This window comes from Saccoglossus kowalevskii, chromosome 3, assembly GCF_978046115.1.
Source record: "Saccoglossus kowalevskii chromosome 3, keSacKowa6.1, whole genome shotgun sequence".
Classification (NCBI taxonomy): Eukaryota; Metazoa; Hemichordata; class Enteropneusta; family Harrimaniidae; genus Saccoglossus; species Saccoglossus kowalevskii.
In genome coordinates, this window is record NC_140643.1 from 10,709,733 (window position 1) to 10,730,912 (window position 21,180).

Below are 21,180 nucleotides of genomic sequence, written 5' to 3' on the forward strand. Positions count from 1 at the left end.
TATTATTCGGTTGTGCAAAAGATTCTGCAACAGTTATCTCCTAATCAATTTTAACATACTGGTATTTGGATTCCCTATATTTTCATAAACAAGGCAGTGTATACCAGTATTTCACTTTGCTTCAGCGCCCTGGGGAATTCACCTAAAATGCTCATTACTGTAAAATAATTTTCACTGACATTTATTTTTTTACTATTTTGCTGTTTTGAGCATATTCACTGTGTTTTAATTTCACGAATTTGTCAGGGAAACAGTGAGTTTTATTCTTATTTTACATATTCACGTAGATTTAATTAAGCGGATTTTACTTATCGAAAATAGCAAAATTAAAACTCATTACATTATATATACACATATATGTATGAGTGAAGGTTAATGGCAACGATTTCATAAGATACATGGCTGTCTTGTTTAATTACTAGCTGTCATATAAAACAGTCTTCTTTTTATGACCAAAATCTTGTCTTTGCATTTATATAACAGTAACTGGTAGACCACCATGTGAAGGCCAGCTTAACCACCATATGAACACTGGTTTGACCATCATGTGAAGGCCAGTTGCAGTTCCAGCTATAAGACGGATCCAGTCTTCTGTCTTGAGTCGTTATAGAAGAAAGTTGCAACCTTCATCAGAGATACTGCAGACATTGCCTGACTTGTATGAAATGTATGAAAACAGCAATGTGGTTTATCAGCAACCTAACGTGCATTATTATCGTTTACCGGTAGTCACATCATCAAGCAGATATTACTCTACGATGAAAACAACGGACGCATATCAATATGAGATGTTTGATAGATCACTTGAATCCGACTTACTACAGGATGATACCAAGGACTGTGACAGGGATATCATACTGCTAAGGTTTTGTACTTTTGTAGATATGTGGAGAAGAGCCGGGTTATTTGTGCCTGAAAGCATAACTGATGAACAAATTGAAAAGTTAAGCAATATAGATAGTACAGTTGCAAGGAAAAGATACTTGAGAACACTTGCCAGGATTGAAAACTCCAGAAAATTGGAGCAGCTAAGAGAAAACGAGGCAAATGCCTCTCACGAGACAGAGAATAGAATACTGCTTGACATGACAAGTAAAGATATGTCTGATATGGAGATGTGGAATTTGGTTCGTGGAATGAGATTTGAACCGAATTTGGTTTTAGATTTTGACTATGAAGACTATTTGACAGAGAATGAAATTGAGATAGCAGTACGTCAATTGACAAATATTTTGAGTGCAATGAAATCACATTAGCAACCGTTCCATATGCACTGGACTAATCTCAACCCAAGTGGCAGCTACAATTCAGAACTTCAACGAGTATTTGATATTGACATGGATAGAATAATTATAGACATTTCACATACATCTTTTATGGATTTATTCCCCAAAGATAAACTAGTATATTTGAGTGCCGATTCGCCAAATGTTCTGACCCACTACGACCCAAATATGGTGTACGTTATAGGTGTTATGGGTGATTGTGGACGCAAGCCTGGTATATCGTTTTCAAAGTCAAAACGTTTTGATATAGCAAGTGCACGCCTGCCTCTTGATCAACACATCAAATGGAGCCAAGGTGGTAAAAACTTAACCATTGATCAGATGGTGAAGATAATGCTGGAATTGAAGAAAACGAACAACTGGAATCAAGCATTACAGCATGTACCAAGAAGAAAGATTGAACGTTTTTATGACTTAATGCAAACGAACAAACCATCCAACATACCGCAGATTATGGACTCACCAATTGGTAAATTTGCATTTAGTCGTGCATCTCGCATAGTCACTGATAACAATGGTGAGATTGATAGCAAACAGCATGCAATCTGGTACGGAAAAAATCCACATCCTGGAGAACAGGTTTCCTTTATTGCCAGACGAAGAGGAGTATCTTGGAATGATACAATACCACCAAACTTTTATGAAAGGCTAGCAAGAAATGAATTGAAGACTGCTGTACAGTCTGAGGGAAAGAGAAAAAAACGACGATCTTATCTTAAAGATTTGTTAGAGTAAAGCACAACTTGTTTTGCTTCATTATGTAATGGGTGATTTTCTGTTCACTACAAGATTCTCACATAATGTGTTAAGACGCTGACCGAATATCTTGTGATATTTTTGACGATGCTATGACGTTTGTTTGTTATGTTTTTATGTTGGATTTCATGCGTAACTATGATCTTGCATTGAACTGAAAATGGTCTATTCTAACATGTAGAGCTAATATTTAAATCTTACTGTCAACATTTAATAATTGGAATCACTGAGAAATGATAAAATCAGTTGTTTTGGCAACACATCCTGGAAGTTAGCCTGCACTTCAAAAGGTTACTGTCAACATTTAATGATTGGAATCGCTGAGAAATGGTAACATAGTTGAACTCTGGTGACCTTGCCCTTTGTTATATAATATAATTCCCTTTATCATAGTTTGTTTCAATATAAATATGCATTGTCATAATTAATTTTGAATACAAACAAGTTTTGGGGTTGAACCAACAGTGGGGAATCAGTCTACCGAATGTCCTTAAAAGATGTAAATATCTTACAAAAACATGCCTTATTTGTTTAATTATTTTAAGGAACATAATTTCCAGCTTTATTCAAAGTAATTCAGATATTTTAGAATAAAAACAAATGTCTCATTGCAAAAAAAAAAGTGCTGCATTTAGATGTGAATAGATTCATAAAACATACAAGATAACAGAAAAATTTAGCTGGCTTTAGTCCAAGTATTTTGTACAGGCGTCTGTCAAAAATTAATGATTCACTGAGACAAATATGAACTGCCTCATTGTGTGACTACTGTATTATATGAAAAGTAAAAAAAAAAACTCCCTTTATGAATAGCTATCATGTTGCAAGCTCTGCTTTGTATGCAAATCAACTTACTGTAGAATACTTTATTTTCGTTTGGAATTTATTTTCGCTGAAGGGATGTTTCCGTGAAAATAAAATCCAGCGAATATACTTTTTTTCCTATATTTCACATTAAACTCGTCAAAAATCAGTGAAAATAAATTCCACACAGAACGCCTAAAAAGCCTTTTCAGCAAAAATTTATTCCAGCGAAAATAAAGTATTCCACAGTAAATAGTTGGTGTCCAGTGGAGGGAGAAGTCAACAGTACTGTTGCCTCCTGAGAATCTACATCTTCAAACACTGCAATCTTTGAAGTGCGTTTTTAAACTAGTATTATAAAAACTCTATCATTCTGTTCTAATAGCTGAAACATATTCCTGTGAGTTTTCATTTGTCGAATGAACTGTTTGTCAAATACAGAATACATATATTTTAGAATAATTTTCTTTTTAAAATGTGGATGAAATGTTTTGCTTTTAATGTATTTTTTATGTATTGTTTTTGATTTGATAACTTTGAACTAAACAGATTTTCTATTAGCTTCAGATCTTGATCAAAGTTAGGCACCCAGTTCATAGGAGTGCTTATATTGATTTTCTGACATCTTGTTTTCTGTAAAGATTTTATTGGTAGGTTTGCAAATGTGTATCAGACTGTGCAATCTCTCCATGAGTTGGTTTTGAAACCCAGTATGGGATTCTGAGATACATTACCAAGGATATTATTACAAGATAAATCATTTGCTTCATTGAACACATACAACAATGCATATTTCCACTGAGATCAGTGACCTTTGATGTTTATCACCAGTGATCAGTCAAGTAGAAACAGTCAAAATATTTTATCAGATTTTCTCAATTTTTGCATGATATTTTCATACAGGACATCTGTTGTTCAAACTCAGGGAAGAATTTATACTGATGAATAAGGTGACCAAGTTTGATAAAGTTTGGAATAGAATTAGTAAAGTTATCATGCACACAATAACAATTATTAACGACGACGACAATGACGACGACGACGACAACGCCGGACAAAATTTTTCCCTTAATATACCTTTCCCTTCCATCTTTGATGGTACGGGCAAGGTAAAAATCAGTTGTTTTGGCAACACATCCTGGAAGTTAGCCTGCACTTCAAAAGGTCATGTCTAATCACCAAACCAAACATAATTGTCATTGTTGTAATCATTTTTAAGTTTACATGACTTTGACACTTACAGGGGTCAGCGAGATGTTTTCTGCAGATCATTCTATGGGAATGTAACTTTAACCCTTTGTGTCATTGTCAACTTTTGACCTAGTCTACAAAATGATTTGGTCTAGTCTCCCCTCCCCTCATGAAATATAAATAAAATTTACAAACTTTTTGATCAAAATCTAAAAGCAATATCTGAAACTGCTGTATGATTCAAAATGACGAAAAATTGACTAAAAATATACAAAATGCGTTTTTTGCACTGAATTTTGGGTGTGAAATTATCTGGCACATGAAGGGTTACTGGTACATGTAATAACATTCTTGAGAAGAGAATAGTTTACTCTGTGGAGCCCAGTAAAATTTTATGTTTTTCACTACCTAGCACTTTTGTGAAATTAATGTGGTTTATCGGTAATACCATTAAAGTATTTGAAAAAAAACCTGTAACATCGTAGTGACCTTAATGCAATTTGCTTGTTTATTATTACAGTGGGATTATTATTCTATGTAATATCATAGACCTTAGAATACATTTTTAAGGTCTATGTAATATAGAGCAGGTCACAGAGATGAAGCAATCTCAACTGGCTTCTACATGTATACATTGTAAGATATTGTCAATGCAAACAATTTCGATAATTTTATTTTTGATTCTATTCTGCCTGATTAGCACTATGCAGAGAAACATTAGATTTTACAGATAAGAAAAGTTGAATGATTTGCTGATCTAGATGGTTAAACATAGCATAATTATTGGAACCTTGTCTAGTACATTGTCTAGATAAACCAAAAATCACAATTGATGTGCTATGAATCATTAAAATATTACATTTTTATTTTGATCATTGGAACACCTCTAATTTATGTGAGATCATGCACTACTAATAGAGCAAATATGGTAAAATTATTTTTATAAGAGAGTTTAAGGAATGTGTCAAATAGAGATCATTCAAATATACTTGAAACAGAAGACAGTGTTCTATCGGATTTATTACAAGTATTTTGAATATATATATTATCAATTAATATACAAAAAACAATAGTTTACTGTTCTATAAAAAAACTGTATTAGAATTTGTTCAAAACTTAATTGCACTTGTTCTAATGTCAAAGTTTTGTCTGATGATATTGACATGACCAATATGTGTACTGTAATAAATACAACAGCTACAGTATTTACAACATATCCACTTTGTCAATAACTGAACTTCACCAATTCGTTTTGCTTATCATTAACTTTTCAGAATCTCACTTTTTTCCTGTATTATAACCATGGATACAGAAATTCATCTGTATAATTTTGGTGCTAATATAGTCTTTCAATGTTTTACTCGTGCAGATTAACCTGCTTCTATATTGGTGTGATTCAATCTATTGTCCATGTACATGTACCCCCCTTAATAAAGTAACATGCTTTTAGGACAAAGTGTGCTAGTGTTAAAACGTGGTCAAATAATTGATAGATATAACGGAACCCCACGGTGATTGAATATAGACGTTACGAGTTGAGTTACATTGTATATGTCCTGAACACCTCATCACCATGGTTATATCTCAACTTTTCAAATGTGTATTTTCTGCAATCTTATAACAAAGGTTTTCTAAGTACAACAGGGCACCAACCAAATGTAACTGAAATGAAATTTAAGTACATGTATTATATAACCACACTGTAGTGAGTGGAATCTTGTAAACATCACATCAATACCTACACATAAAAAGCGGTTTATTAATGACATTTCAGGTATAATATATATATATATGTTTTAATTCTTAGATTACAGTATACTTACTAGTCAGTTATACAATTAGTATTCACACAATATAGACTGGCTTTTAATTTTTCGGATGAGTGAAATCCTTTAAATAAAATCCACATAAACTTGTAAAATAACAATATCGCCTATCCATAGTGTTGCACTGAAAAATGATGAATTTAAAACTCCATGACCAAAATAATCAAATTATAATACCACTTTAAATTTATAAATAATATAATTGGGTTTACAACTTGTACGTAAATTTCATTGCATAACCTCTGAATGGCCTCACATTGTCACATACATGTACTAAGTGACAGGCCTAAATTACAATGTATACATCAACATGTATATAAATAAATTTATGAACTTGCTTTGCAAATTAGTGATATAATCTTAGAAATTCAATGCACAGAGGAACATCACATATCCAGTGTTCTGATACATGATAGGAGACAACACAGACCGATTTATGTAACACATTATTGCAGTATCAATTGTTGTCTATACTCTGCTATCACAATAGATCTCGTTGAGAGCGAGAGAATATACACACAATTTAGTTTTGTTATTCTCTCCCATCGTCATGTTGCATAGTTCATTGGAACAGTGGATAAAACCAACAGGAAAGATAATTGGAACATTTATTCATAACGTTGAGCTTCTGCACCAAAAAAACTAGAGTCCTGATGCCCATCAATTCAGAACTACCAATGTTTTTTACTCCACACAGTGTCATCAATGATACTAAATTTGATGTCACCACTGCCGTAATTCATAGAACCAAGCCTTGAGACTGACTAGAGTTTCTGGTATAATTTGGTTGTCTTTCCAGCTAGTTTCATTGATGTGTAAGCATACAATCTGTAATGTAAAACAAACTCATTTAGTGGCGAGTACAAACATGTGACAGGGATTTATTAGCATAATGTATTCACACTTTTTTTGAAATACATTTGTAAAGGATGGACACAGCTACACACTTCATACTAGAGCAAAATGTAAAAAAATTGAAAGAAATTGCATTGTAATATGTGAAAAAAAATAATAAATGACAAAAAGCAAGTATGAATAAGGGATACTCAAACTTGTTTCTATGGAAACAATGACTTGTTCCCTCGTGTGTAACCGTACATTGGCAGCCATTTTGTAGATGAAAATTGTGAAACAAAGGCATTCTCTTCATCATTATAAATATTTATAGATTTGAAACAAGAGGTTTCTATCAATCAGATTAAAATAAGATCCTAGTTGGGCTATTTTTTTAAAATTAATTTTAATATATTTTATGTTCGTTATTAATTTTAATTATAATTATTTATTTTAATATTTGTTTTTATAATAAATTTGCTATGCCGATGGCTTTCACAAACAAAAAAATTCTTGCAGCAAAATAATTGTTACGCTAAAAAATAATTTAAATAAAAAATAATTATAGAAAATTTTATAAAAAAAAATTACCCACCCAGGATCTTATTTTAATCAGATTAGGTTTCTATTGGCCAATTGAATAACATTGAAACATTTTTGAATGACGATGTGCACAATTCTCATTGACTGGCTGGTTAGATTCGGCTGTCATTGAAATTTGTAATTTATATAAAAAAAATTTACGTAGACATGTATGAGATTTGACAAAATAGGCAAAATGCATGAAAGGTTTTTCTGTAGAATTTACATTATTTTAAAAATGTTGCTTCCCAAGATTTAAAAGCATTGTCGTCTATTTGTTGTTTGAGAACTTCACAACCTCAGAAAGCTTGCTTCAAACTGAACAAATACTGTAAAGCGTCATTTGAAAGATGTCAACACATTTTGCAACCTTTGCTAGTATGTGCTAGTCACTTTATAATACATTAATGTGCATTGTTAATGAAATCATTTTGCAAATTTCACTCATTTTCGTCAAATATCATACACCAAATGCTAAATGATGCTTTGAGAGTTCTATTAACATAATGTACCGATAGCAACGGTTTTTGGTGATTTGATTCTTATGTATATACTGCAGTACAGATACAAAATACAGATTTTAATTTTAAACAGCAATTTGCAAGAAACTATTCAATATTTAATGTGTAAATTAATTAACCAAATTCACCAGTAATCTCACATCAATTCTTAAATTATGTAATGAGAGCCACACTGGAATGGCGGCCAATATTTGAAATGAACATATACTGTTAAATCTGTATTAGAAACCATGGTTTCTATTAAAATGGTACAATGAAACAAAGGGGATGCGGTTTCTATTAGAGCAACAACACCTATGAGAAATTGTGATTTTTTGTTTCTCAATTTTTCAAAATGCAGCTGGATGCAGTTTCAATACAGATTTTACGGTGGTATTAATTGACACACTTGACAAAAATATCTATTTCTGACAAATACCAAAGCAGCAAATAAGGTCAATTTAACTCGTACCTACCTTACCAACTATAATTGTAGACCCTCCATATTTTGGTTTTCCAATATCCATGCTTGAATAGAGAGAACATTCTAGAGATAACGGTGATTCTTTGACGATTGGAGCTATTCCATATTTACTCGGTAATGCAGTGAAACCAACTTCATTAAATTCATCAATATGTGAATCATACTCTCGAGATGCTGGAAAGGCAACGTATTATGCAAATTAATTAATGTGATTTGTTGCATTAAAGGGTGGTTTCATATGATGTATGCACTACATGTTAAAACACTGTTTGTATGAGGACCATGCATCACACTTATTTACCATGAACTACCCTCATAAGGCAGTTACCGGAATTTGAAACTGTTGAAATGACCTCATTAATGTATTGGAACTCAAAATACACCTTGAAAGTGTAAAGTTATACCTACTGACCCTTTATCTAGATACTGCTAGTTTCAAGTCAGACCAAGGCTATATTAGAATTTATCTATGCACATACCAATGTCTATAACCAACACAATTGCCTAGAATCTATGTACATTATGAGGTCTATGACAACACAATTGCCTAGAATCTATGTAAATTATGAGGTCTATGACAACACAATTGCCTAGAATCTATGTACATTATGAGGTCTATGACAACACAATTGCCTAGAATCTATGTAAATTCTGAGGTCTATGACAACACAATTGCCTAGAATCTATGTACATTATGAGGTCTATGACAACACAATTGCCTAGAATCTATGTACATTATGAGGTCTATGACAACACAATTGCCTAGAATCTATGTACATTATGAGGTCTATGACAACACAAATGCCTAGAATCTATGTACATTATGAGGTCTATGACAACACAATTGCCTAGAATCTATGTACATTCTGAGGTCTATAACCAACACAATTGCCTAGAATCTATGTACATTATGAGGTCTATGACAACACAATTGCCTAGAATCTATGTACATTATGAGGTCTATGACAACACAATTGCCTAGAATCTATGTACATTATGAGGTCTATGACAACACAATTGCCTAGAATCTATGTACATTATGAGGTCTATGACAACACAATTGCCTAGAATCTATGTACATTATGAGGTCTATGACAACACAATTGCCTAGAATCTATGTACATTCTGAGGTCTATAACCAACACAATTGCCTAGAATCTATGTACATTCTGAGGTCTATGACAACACAACTGCCTAGAATCTATGTACATTATGAGGTCTATGACAACACAACTGCCTAGAATCTATGTACATTATGAGGTCTATGACAACACAATTGCCTAGAATCTATGTACATTATGAGGTCTATGACAACACAATTGCCTAGAATCTATGTACATTATGAGGTCTATGACAACACAATTGCCTAGAATCTATGTACATTATGAGGTCTATGACAACACAATTGCCTAGAATCTATGTACATTATGAGGTCTATGACAACACAATTGCCTAGAATCTATGTACATTCTGAGGTCTATAACCAACACAATTGCCTAGAATCTATGTACATTCTGAGGTCTATGACAACACAACTGCCTAGAATCTATGTACATTATGAGGTCTATGACAACACAACTGCCTAGAATCTATGTACATTATGAGGTCTATGACAACACAATTGCCTAGAATCTATGTACATTATGAGGTCTATGACAACACAATTGCCTAGAATCTATGTACATACGAATGTCTATAACCAACACAATTGCCTAGAATCTATGTACATTATGAGGTCTATGACAACACAACTGCCTAGAATCTATGTACATTATGAGGTCTATGACAACACAACTGCCTAGAATCTATGTACATTATGAGGTCTATGACAACACAACTGCCTAGAATCTATGTAAATTCTGAGGTCTATGACCAGCACAAATGCATAGAATCTATGCACATTCAGAGGTCTATGACAACACAACTGCCTAGAATCTATGTAAATTTTGAGGTCTATGACCAGCACAAATGCATAGAATCTATGTACATTCTGAGGTCTATGACAACACAATTGCCTAGAATCTATGTACATTATGAGGTCTATGACAACACATTTGCCTAGAATCTATGTACATTATGAGGTCTATGACAACACAATTGCCTAGAATCTATGTACATTATGAGGTCTATGACAACACAATTGCCTAGAATCTATGTACATTATGAGGTCTATGACAACACAATTGCCTAGAATCTATGTACATTCTGAGGTCTATAACCAACACAATTGCCTAGAATCTATGTACATTCTGAGGTCTATGACAACACATTTGCCTAGAATCTATGTACATTATGAGGTCTATGACAACACAAATACATAGAATCTATGCACATTCAGAGCTAATGACCTAACACATATGCCTAGAATCTATGTACATTCTAAGACATACAAAAATACCTAGAATCAAAGTAAGATGTTATGCTATCAAGGTCAACTACAGAAAATTTGATTGGTTAATTCATATTATAAACTGTCAAGTACGTCATATATACCAATCATCAGTTCTAATCAAATGTACAAAGCATAACAGATTGCCGAAAAATCTAAGTTCAGGTTCAATGACACAATGCTCCATTAGGTTTAAGTTCAATGTTACATCCTACCTTGGTAAGCCTTGTCCACAATAGGTAAACCTACGTGATTGACAACAAAATGACCAGTCTCCAGTATATTTACAAGGGTATCTTTCTTGGTATCATTATATTTCCTGTGAAAGTTATAAATTATCATGAAATAGAATAGACAGTACAAATGTTATAAAATCAGCCAACATTTACACATCACTTACTGAATTCTCCACTGACATACCAAACTCAGTGGGAAATGTCAGCAGACAATATGTTAATTAAGAACCTTATACTGGAATTCTTACATACCAAATGTCCTACCAATCTACTCATACACAATGGAGCTGCCGATCCAACAATGGCCTACCCTTTAACCAAATGTCCTGCCCGTCCATCCATACCAAATGTCCTGCCCGTCCATCCATACCAAATGTCCTGCCCGTCCATCCATACCAAATGTCCTGCCCGTCCATCCATACCAAATGTCCTGCCCGTCCATCCATACCAAATGTCCTGCCCGTCCATCCATACCAAATGTCCTGCCCGTCCATCCATACCAAATGTCCTGCCCGTCCATCCATACCAAATGTCCTGCCCGTCCATCCATACCAAATGTCCTGCCCGTCCATCCATACCAAATGTCCTGCCCGTCCATCCATGCCAAATGTCCTGCCCGTCCATCCATGCCAAATGTCCTGCCCGTCCATCCATGCCAAATGTCCTGCCCGTCCATCCATGCCAAATGTCCTGCCCGTCCATCCATACCAAATGTCCTGCCCGTCCATCCATACCAAATGTCCTGCATGTCCATCCATACCAAATGTCCTGCCAGTCCATCCATACCAAATATCTTGCCAGTCCATCCATACCAAATGTCCTGCCCGTCCATCCATACCAAATGTCCTGCCCGTCCATCCATACCAAATGTCCTGCCCGTCCATCCATACCAAATGTCCTGCCAGTCCATCCATACCAAATGTCCTGCCCGTCCATCCATACCAAATGTCCTGCCCGTCCATCCATACCAAATGTCCTGCCCGTCCATCCATACCAAATGTCCTGCCCGTCCATCCATACCAAATGTCCTGCCCATCTATCCACACCAAATTGCCCTACCAATCCACCCATACCCAAAGGCCTGCCAGTCTAATCATATCCAATGTCTTTCCAATGTATCCATATCCAATGTCCTTACCAATGTATTCATATCCAATGTCCTTACCAATGTATCCATATCCAATGTCCTTACCAACGTATCCATATCCAATGGCCTGCCAATATATCCATACCAAATGTCCTCCAATCCACCCACACCCAATTATCCTATCAATTCATCAATACCACTTGACCCACCAATCCACCCATATCAAATGATCTGGTACATTATTACTGGTGCCCTCTTGGCCTGCCAATACACCAAAAGGTCCTACCAATCCACCCATACGCATATGGCATGCCAACAACCAAATTATTCTTCCGTTCCACCACATCCAATGCCTGTCTAATCATACACCCATACAACTGCATTCCCATTCCACAATCACCGTCACCAACACGTATTTACACGTATAATATTCTTACCGTGTGATTGAAAATGCCAGAGTTGGAGGAACACTTGTAACAGGCATAAAGAAACTAAATGCAGCCAAATTGTTCACTTTATCTTTCAGTGAGCATGTACTGACAAACGCAATAGGTCTGGGAACAATACTAGCACATAGTATATCATACACGGAACATGAATCCATATCTTTTGTATCTATATGCAATTTCTTGTGATTACCCTTCTTCTGTTGCTGCTTGCTGATTGGCTCACTTGACTGGTTGTCATGGTAATATGCAAATGATATCCTATCTGGCTTTCTGTAAAGACAAATGTAGCAAATAAAGGTAATAAAATTTTGTATCACACATATAGACCCCCACCCCCAACACACCTCCATACATACATACATACACACACAATCAATCGTATAGTTATTGGGGGGAGGTGTTGTTTGTTTTAACCAACAAAGTCAAAGTATACTAATAATATCTTTATTGCATCATTAGAAATACAATTTTTCTATAAGTTAATAGCAATATGAATATATATGAATAGATTACAAAATATCCCAAGCCATTCATCTTGGTGTTACTGTTAACATGTACACAATGTTGTAGGGTAATAGTGATAACACTGAGATGCTTGGATGGTCTGGGGTAATTAGTAAAAAAAACAGATTGTCAATATTACAAATCAAGAGAAAATTCATTTATCAAAGAATTGGGAATCAATATATCAATTGTATTTTTGTCACTATATACTTTCCATTAAATAAATGAATTTGTGATTATAGCTTTGTTTTTCTTGGAATATAAATTGAAAAGAAGTGGACATTTCAAAAGAAAGTGGATTTCATCTTCTATGTCTTGCAATAAACAATGTCTTCAAATCCTATTTTTAATGGTGTTTTTTGTTGATTGTATCTTCCTTTCTCAATGATTAAACTATGATTACTTGTTCTGAATCTAGTTACAAAAAAATGTTTTATATTTAACACATTCAACTAACCTTCAAAATTGTAATTTATTTTAAATTTAATGCAAGTTTTGTTTTCTCATTTGTCATATTTTCTCTCCAGTAAGTTATATGCTGCTATTTAATTATGTTCTTAGTTTTCTTTAGATGAGTATATGAGAAAATGAGAAAAAGAAACTGTTAAAGTAAAAATAATAGTGTTGGTCAAGACGGTGCTTAAACATTTCATAATAGGCAAATTAACATCAGATAAAGAGAAGAATAATAACATTATTTCTGAGAGTGATTTTATAAAGTATATGAAACTTAATCATATGCACGACATAACAGTATTGTTATCTGTTCCATAGTCAGTCAGTTTAGACAGGTTAGATCGTCAACAAAGAACTATTACATGCGCTTCCACTTGCGTGCGCATTTGTGTTCCGCTATAAAAAAACAAGCAGCCTCTCGGCTGAGATGGCTCCGCTGTTAGCGATGCACATTTCAATTAAAGAACAGAAGATATCATTAGAAAATGAACAATATGCATAGTATCAATGCAATGGGACTTGCTGTTTTCAACAAGAAGAAAATATCACTTTTTACCAAAAATGACAAAAATATTCACCAAAATTAGAAAATTAAAGATATCATTACAAAATGAACAAATCTGAGAGAGGTCCACATGTAGTACCTATATATGTGATATCAAAGCAATTGGACTTGTGGTTTTTAAATAAGAAGTCGAAAATATCACTTTTTACCAAAAATGACAAAAATATTCACCAAAATTAGAGAATTAAAGATATCATTACAAAATAAACAAATCTGAGAGAGGTCCACATGTAATACCTATATATGTAATATCAAAGCAATTGGACTTGCGGCTTTTAACAAGAAGTCAAAAATATCACTTTTTACCAAAAATGTCAAAAATATTCACCAAAATTAGAGAATTGAAGATATGATCATGAAATGAACAAATCTGAGAGAGGTCTGCACAAGGTACATATACACCAAGTATCAAAGCATTCAGGCTTGTAGTTTTCAAGAAGAAGTCGAAAAAGTAAAACATTGACACGGACGACGACGGACAATCACTCATATGATAAGCTCCGCTCAACAAAGTCGACAGCTGAGCTAAAAAGAGGAATTCCACTAAAGTACTATAAATAGACGGGGTATGACACAGCGCATTCCATTTTTGGACACATTGCGTAAAGACTTCTTGTTCACGAACATTATTTATGGTATTCATAGAGGTTGTCGAACACCAAATAAACAAATCCTTAATATTTTAGCATAAAATTGTACGTAATTTTTATGGGCTTGTTTTGAAAAATGGTTTTGAAATAGAGTAATAAACCAAATTGTTCATGTGCATACTGAAAACTCGTGCCTTTTTTTGCAAGTTATCACACTCTGACGTCGGGGTAGAAATATTGTTCAATAGGGGAGTTGCATGGTTTTTAGCAATTATTGGTTACAGTACTGCAATGGTATAATGTTTTTTTATCGCCGGTAATATTATTTCCTCCGTCATCGAACTAAGTTTAAATATGTAAAGAACGACAGCTACGCATCTAGTGACAACGATGCATCATAAAGAGTGACCGCACAGCAGCGATTATTGAAGTTGCTGGGTTATACAGCAAACACTCTATATTGAGTCCAGATTAGAATTGTATTTTTAAAATAATTTAAGATGATTTGTATAGTGTTCTATAAACGGCAAAGTACACTATAATGTAGACTGGCATTTTTTGTTTCACAAAAAAAAATAATTAATTGTCAATTTAACCCTTTTAGCGTGATCACGAAAACTAGCGTGACTGCAAAAGAAATCCCGACTGCACGCATCTGCAGGCGACCCCCTGCGTTGGAGTGAAACCTGGAGCGGAATCACTCTGGTGATTATGCTAATTAAATGTTTCAGCTGTATACGTCATATCTTATCTATGTTAATGAACGTGACCTTTTACTTCTAAGGTCCTATCAAAAGGTTAGTTATATACATTGGACATTTAAATTGACTTGTTTTCAGTAAACATGGATGAAAGTATCATCTTTACACTTAGAAAGTTAAAGTATCCATCTCGGCGATCGAATCGAACCAACCTTTAAAAGGTCATGTTTACTTTCACATACCCACTCATGAATAATTAATGACATCATGAATAATTGATAGCAGTCAAATGCCCGTAGATGCGTCCAGTCAGGATTTCTTTAGCAGCAAGGTTTGGTTTTCGCGATCACACTAAATTAATTATTTCTTTTTGTAAAACAAAAACATTTTCTAAAAGCACATGGTTATGGCATGCACACGCTAAGCGTAGTATTCTGAAACTCAGACTCGGACCAATACGAGTGAGAGCATGTTACCACAGCAATTCGGGCAATACTGCTTTTTTAAGGAAGGAAAATATTCATGTATTTTTTCCAGTATTAACCCAGGCACTTTTGCCTATTGCCCTTGGTCAGAGGGGATTTCGAAAAAATCTTGTTATATAGGCATTGGTTCAGATGCATGTGACGATAGATGAAATAATACAAAATGAGACGTACCTAATGATAACAATAAACTCACAAAATAATAAAAATATATAGTAAAAATTAAATTAAATTAAATTTACACCACACAATATATCAGATTGGTTTGCAGTCAGGGTTCAGTTTAGATAGGTTTGCAGTCAGGGTTCAGTTTAGACAGGTTTGCAGTCAGGGTTCAGTTTAGACAGGTTTGCAGTCAGGGTTCAGTTTAGACAGGTTTGCAGTCAGGGTTCAGTTTAGACAGGTTTGCAGTCAGGAGTTCAGTTTAGACAGGTTTGCAGTCAGGGGTTCAGTTTAGACAGGTTTGTAGTCAGGGGTTCAGTTTAGACAGGTTTGCAGTCAGGGTTCACTATAGACAGGTTTGCCATCAGGGATCAATTTATTTGCAGTCAGGGTTCACTTTAGACAGGTTTGCCATCAGGGATCAATTTATTTGCAGTCAGGGTTCACTTTAGACAGGTTTGCCATCAGGGATCAATTTATTTGCTGTCAGGGTTCACTTTAGACAGGCTTGCCATCAGGGATCAATTTATTTGCAGTCAGGGTTCACTTTAGACATGTTTGCCATCAGGGATCAATTTATTTGCAGTCAGGGGTCAGTTTGGATAGCTTTGCCATCAGAAATCAGTTTGGACAGGTTTGCAGTCAGGGTTCAGTTTAGACAGGTTTCCAGTCAGGGATAAATTTAGACAGGTTTGCAGCCAGGGTTCAGTTTAGACAGGTTTGCAGTTAGGGTTTCAGTTTAGACAGGTTTGCAGTCAGGGTTCAGTTTAGACAGGTTTGCAGTCAGGGTTCAGTTTAGACAGGTTTGCAGTCAGGGTTCAGTTTAGACAGGTTTGCAGTCAGGGTTCAGTTTAGACAGGTTTGCAGTCAGGGTTCAGTTTAGACAGGTTTGCAGTCAGGGTTTCAGTTTAGACAGGTTTGCAGTCAGGGTTCAGTTTAGACAGGTTTGCAGTCAGGGTTCAGTTTAGACAGGTTTGCAGTCAGGGTTTCAGTTTAGACAGGTTTGCAATCAGGGGTTCAGTTTACACAGGTTTGCAGTCAGGGTTTCAGTTTAGACATGTTTGCAGTTAGGGTTCAGCTTAGACAGGTTTGCAGTTAGGGTTTCAGTTTAGACAGGTTTGCAGTCAGGGTTCAGTTTAGACAGGTTTGCAGTCAGGGTTTCAGTTTAGACAGGTTTGCAGTCAGGGTTCAGTTTCGACAGGTTTCCAGTCTGGGATAAATTTAGACAGGTTTGCAGCCAGGGTTCAGTTTAGACAGGTTTGCAGTCAGGGGTTCAGTTTAGACAGGTTTGCAGTCAGGGTTCAGTTTAGACAGGTTTGCAGTCAGGGTTTCAGTTTAGACAGGTTTGCAGTCAGGGTTCAGTTTAGACAGGTTTGCAGTCAGGGTTCAGTTTAGACAGGTTTGCAGTCAGGGTTCAGTTTAGACAGGTTTGCAGCCAGGGTTTCAGTTTAGACAGGTTTGCAGTCAGGGTTCAGTTTAGACAGGTTTGCAGTCAGGGTTCAGTTTAGACAGGTTTGCAGTCAGGGTTCGGTTTAGACAGGTTTGCAGTCAGGGTTTCAGTTTAGACAGGTTTGCAGTCTGGCTTCAGTTTAGACAGGCTTGCAGTCAGGGTTCAGTTTAGACAGGTTTGCAGTCAGGGTTTCAGTTTAGACAGGTTTGCAGTCAGGGTTCAGTTTAGACAGGTTTGCAGTCAGGGTTTCAGTTTAGACAGGTTTGCAGTCAGGGTTCAGTTTAGACAGGTTTGCAGTCAGGGTTTCAGTTTAGACAGGTTTGCAGTCAGGGTTCAGTTTAGACAGGTTTGCAGTCAGGATTCAGTTTAGACAGGTTTGCAGTCAGGGTTCAGTTTAGACAGGTTTGCAGTCAGGGTTCAGTTTAGACAGGTTTGCAGTCAGGGTTCAGTTTAGACAGGTTTGCAGTCAGGGTTCAGTTTAGACAGGTTTGCAGTCAGGGTTTCAGTTTAGACAGGTTTGCAGTCAGGGTTCAGTTTAGACAGGTTTGCAGTCAGGATTCAGTTTCGACAGGTTTGCAGTCAGGGTTCAGTTTAGACAGGTTTGCAGTCAGGGTTTCAGTTTAGACAGGTTTGCAGTCAGAGTTCAGTTTAGACAGTTTTGCAGTTAGGGTTTCAGTTTAGACAGGTTTGCAGTCAGGGTTTCAGTTTAGACAGGTTTGCAGTCAGGGGTTCAGTTTAGACAGGTTTGCAGTCAGGGTTTCAGTTTAGACAGGTTTGCAGTCAGGGTTCAGTTTAGACAGGTTTGCAGTCAGGGTTCAGTTTAGACAGGTTTGCAGTCAGGGTTTCAGTTTAGACATGTTTGTAGTTAGGGTTCAGCTTAGACAGGTTTGCAGTTAGGGTTTCAGTTTAGACAGGTTTGCAGTCAGGGTTCAGTTTAGACAGGTTTGCAGTCAAGGTTCAGTTTAGACAGGTTTCCAGTCAGGGTTCAGTTTAGACAGGTTTCCAGTCAGGGATAAATTTAGACAGGTTTGCAGCCAGGGTTCAGTTTAGACAGGTTTGCAGTTAGGGTTTCAGTTTAGACAGGTTTGTAGTCAGGGTTTCAGTTCAGACAGGTTTGCAGTCAGGGTTCAGTTTAGACAGGTTTGCAGTCAGGGTTCAGTTTAGACAGGTTTGCAGTCAGGGTTTCAGTTTAGACAGGTTTGCAATCAGGGGTTCAGTTTAGACAGGTTTGCAGTCTGGGTTTCAGTTTAGACAGGTTTGCAGTCAGGGTTTCAGTTTAGACATGTTTGCAGTTAGGGTTCAGCTTAGACAGGTTTGCAGTCAAGATTCAGTTTAGACAGGTTTTCTCTCAGGATTCAGTTTAGGCTGGTTTCTAATCAGGGTTCAGCTTAAATAAGTTTCTTTTCAGAATTCGATCAGTTTAGACAGGTTTCTTCTCAGGACTCAGTTTAAACAGGTTTCCTGAGTTGGGATTTAGTTTAGACAGCTACAGAATACAAAAATGTATTTGGAGATTATAATACACAAATTTAGAGATAACCTTGTCAAGAGAGGTTGCCATAGAGAACAAAATTTTAGGAATGACTCTTCATTTATAACTAAAAAAGTTATGGACGAATTATTATGCCACTCAACATTTCAAAAAAAGCAAATCAGCTGTCATTCAGCAGCCATTTTCAATTTAGTTTTTAGTCATCATTAGAGGGTTATTTTATTGTTATACATTGTATACATTGTTATTATTATTAATACATGTATCAAGAAGAAATCTTGATATTTATTAATAATATTTGACAAAGTAATACAAATGACACGTTTGATATGAGAATAAACAATTATAGTACATGTATATTAGAGTAGTGAGAGGGAAAAGGTAGTAATAGTTTAATTGTGATTAGAACTTTCCCCACCCATTACTGTTTTCAGAAAGCTGAAAAATACCTATATCAGAATACAATCATATACTTTTGTATTAATATTTGCCCTGTGTATTACATTACGAACATGGTTCTGGAGATATAGTCCGTTGAACTTTATGGACTAAATTTGTGCATCTTTCGCATAAAGGAAACTGTTTAATACTAGGCATAATAGTCTAATATTAGTTTTCATAAAAATTTACAATTATAGAATGTTGATAATATTATAAATATTTTTTGGGGGCACTCTAATCTAATATAGATTTGACCTTTGACCTCAATCAGTTAAAAACAGCCTCGTGTCAAGAATCTATTTGTTATATATATATATATATATTGGTTGATAGTAAACTTATTAATACTAATTCTGGATATTACCGTATTTGCTCTATTATAAGTCACAGAAAATGTGCCTATGGTTAAAATAAGTCAAAGTTAAACATTACAGTATACTATTAATCCAAAATTTGGTTTAGGTAAACTTTTATTGGAAATGTGCGTCAAAAAGATATTTGTAATTTAAAAAATGGATTTTACATATTTTGTCTGAATAACAAAAGTTTCTATACAATAGTATAGCGAGAATAAGTTTACCACTAATAATATAATTTGCTACACATGTGTTTTTGACATGTTTGAACATTTCATAGTATGTACTGTCACGGTGAGATACAAACCATATTTGTGTTTGTTGATCAATTAGAATTGTCTAATTAGACATTAGAATATTTACTATAATATTGTTTTACATTTGCTGTATTATTTATATGCAGTTATGATAATTTGAAGTGTAGTTTGATTATTTGCTTTCTTCTAGTATTTCTATAGTTATTAGAGTTTTTAAGGGTTTTTCACAGCTAATTGTCAAATTGTCATGGTTACTTTATTATTACAATCATTGACCTATCACATATCTAGATCACTGGTCACGAGAAACAGTTTAGTGTGTGACCTGTTATGTTCTGTTTTTCTACCATTGTATTTTCAAGTACAGTTCCGTGTTCTACCATTGAATAAACGTCAGTTTGATGTTTACTTTTGATGAACTGAAACTTTGTGACTATGTTATTATTCCGGATACAGTATACAGTGGCTATACTCACAAACCAATTTCCCACAGCCACAACATCACTGACTTATGTTTATGACTAAATAATGATAGCAGTGTTTTTGTGTTCACTGTAAAGATATTATACCCACAAACTGGCAATGTTAATGTGTGTTCATGGAGGTAATTATTAACGCCATGGTGTGGTGAAAAAAGAAAACCATGGAAGTAATAATCGCATTACATTACTAAACCCATATTACCAAAATAACATGAACGCCTCTGACCTAACTTTCTAATTTTAATACGTCTGGTTATTTTTTTTTTAAATCTTCTCGACTTGTTTGACACCATATGTCGATAGGGAATCATCTGTTAATCCAGGGTTAGTTTTAACTTTATATTCGACATTGCATTGTATTTTGGAAGTTTTGAATAAAGGCTGTCAAATGCCTTTGCATTGTAACATACAACTGTCAGGACTAAACTGACTCACCGTACGCGCCGGAGTGTAGTTGAACCGATCCACAGACCTCGTAAGAACCCCATGATGGATCTTGTCAATTTCGTTTATGTTGGAAACTAGGAACGAACGTCAGAAGACAAGTACTATTATACTGTCGCGGCTACCCAGTAATAGGGCCACACTGAGGACAGCCGTATTTATATGACAAGGACAAACACGTAAATAATATTGATCGACTACGCATGAGCAGATCTACAGAATAAATACCGTACACTTGGCTTCACAGGGGGCTTCACCTATCCTAGCCCTGCGTACAGTGCTGTGTGTACGGGGACGCGTTCGGTTGATAGATGTCCCCACCACAGCCCTGCGTACCTCCATAGACAAAATCCGGGAGCGCACCGTAATTG

The 21,180-nt window shown here is 35.3% G+C and overlaps 2 protein-coding genes across 2 annotated transcripts; one reads left to right on the forward strand and one right to left on the reverse strand.

Moving 5' to 3' along the window:
• Positions 1-1,268: 1,268 nt before the first annotated feature.
• On the forward strand, positions 1,269-2,021 carry LOC146747471 (tRNA methyltransferase 10 homolog C-like). Its single transcript, XM_085496662.1, has one exon. The coding sequence runs from the start codon at positions 1,269-1,271 to the stop codon at positions 2,019-2,021; it is 753 nt and encodes a 250-aa protein (XP_085352788.1).
• Positions 2,022-5,812: 3,791 nt separating this feature from the next.
• On the reverse strand, positions 5,813-20,956 carry LOC146747472 (uncharacterized). The gene is given in 6 exon segments (XM_085497555.1): positions 5,813-6,628; positions 6,630-6,691; positions 8,256-8,437; positions 10,868-10,971; positions 12,413-12,694; positions 20,801-20,956. Coding segments are annotated over 6 exon segments (777 nt in total). The 5' UTR covers positions 20,854-20,956; the 3' UTR covers positions 5,813-6,534.
• Positions 20,957-21,180: the final 224 nt, after the last annotated feature.

Excerpts from the sequence above, each read along its gene's own strand:
- LOC146747471 (XM_085496662.1), top strand. The coding sequence starts at position 1,269 with ATGCACTGGACTAATCTCAACCCAAGTGGCAGCTACAATTCAGAACTT.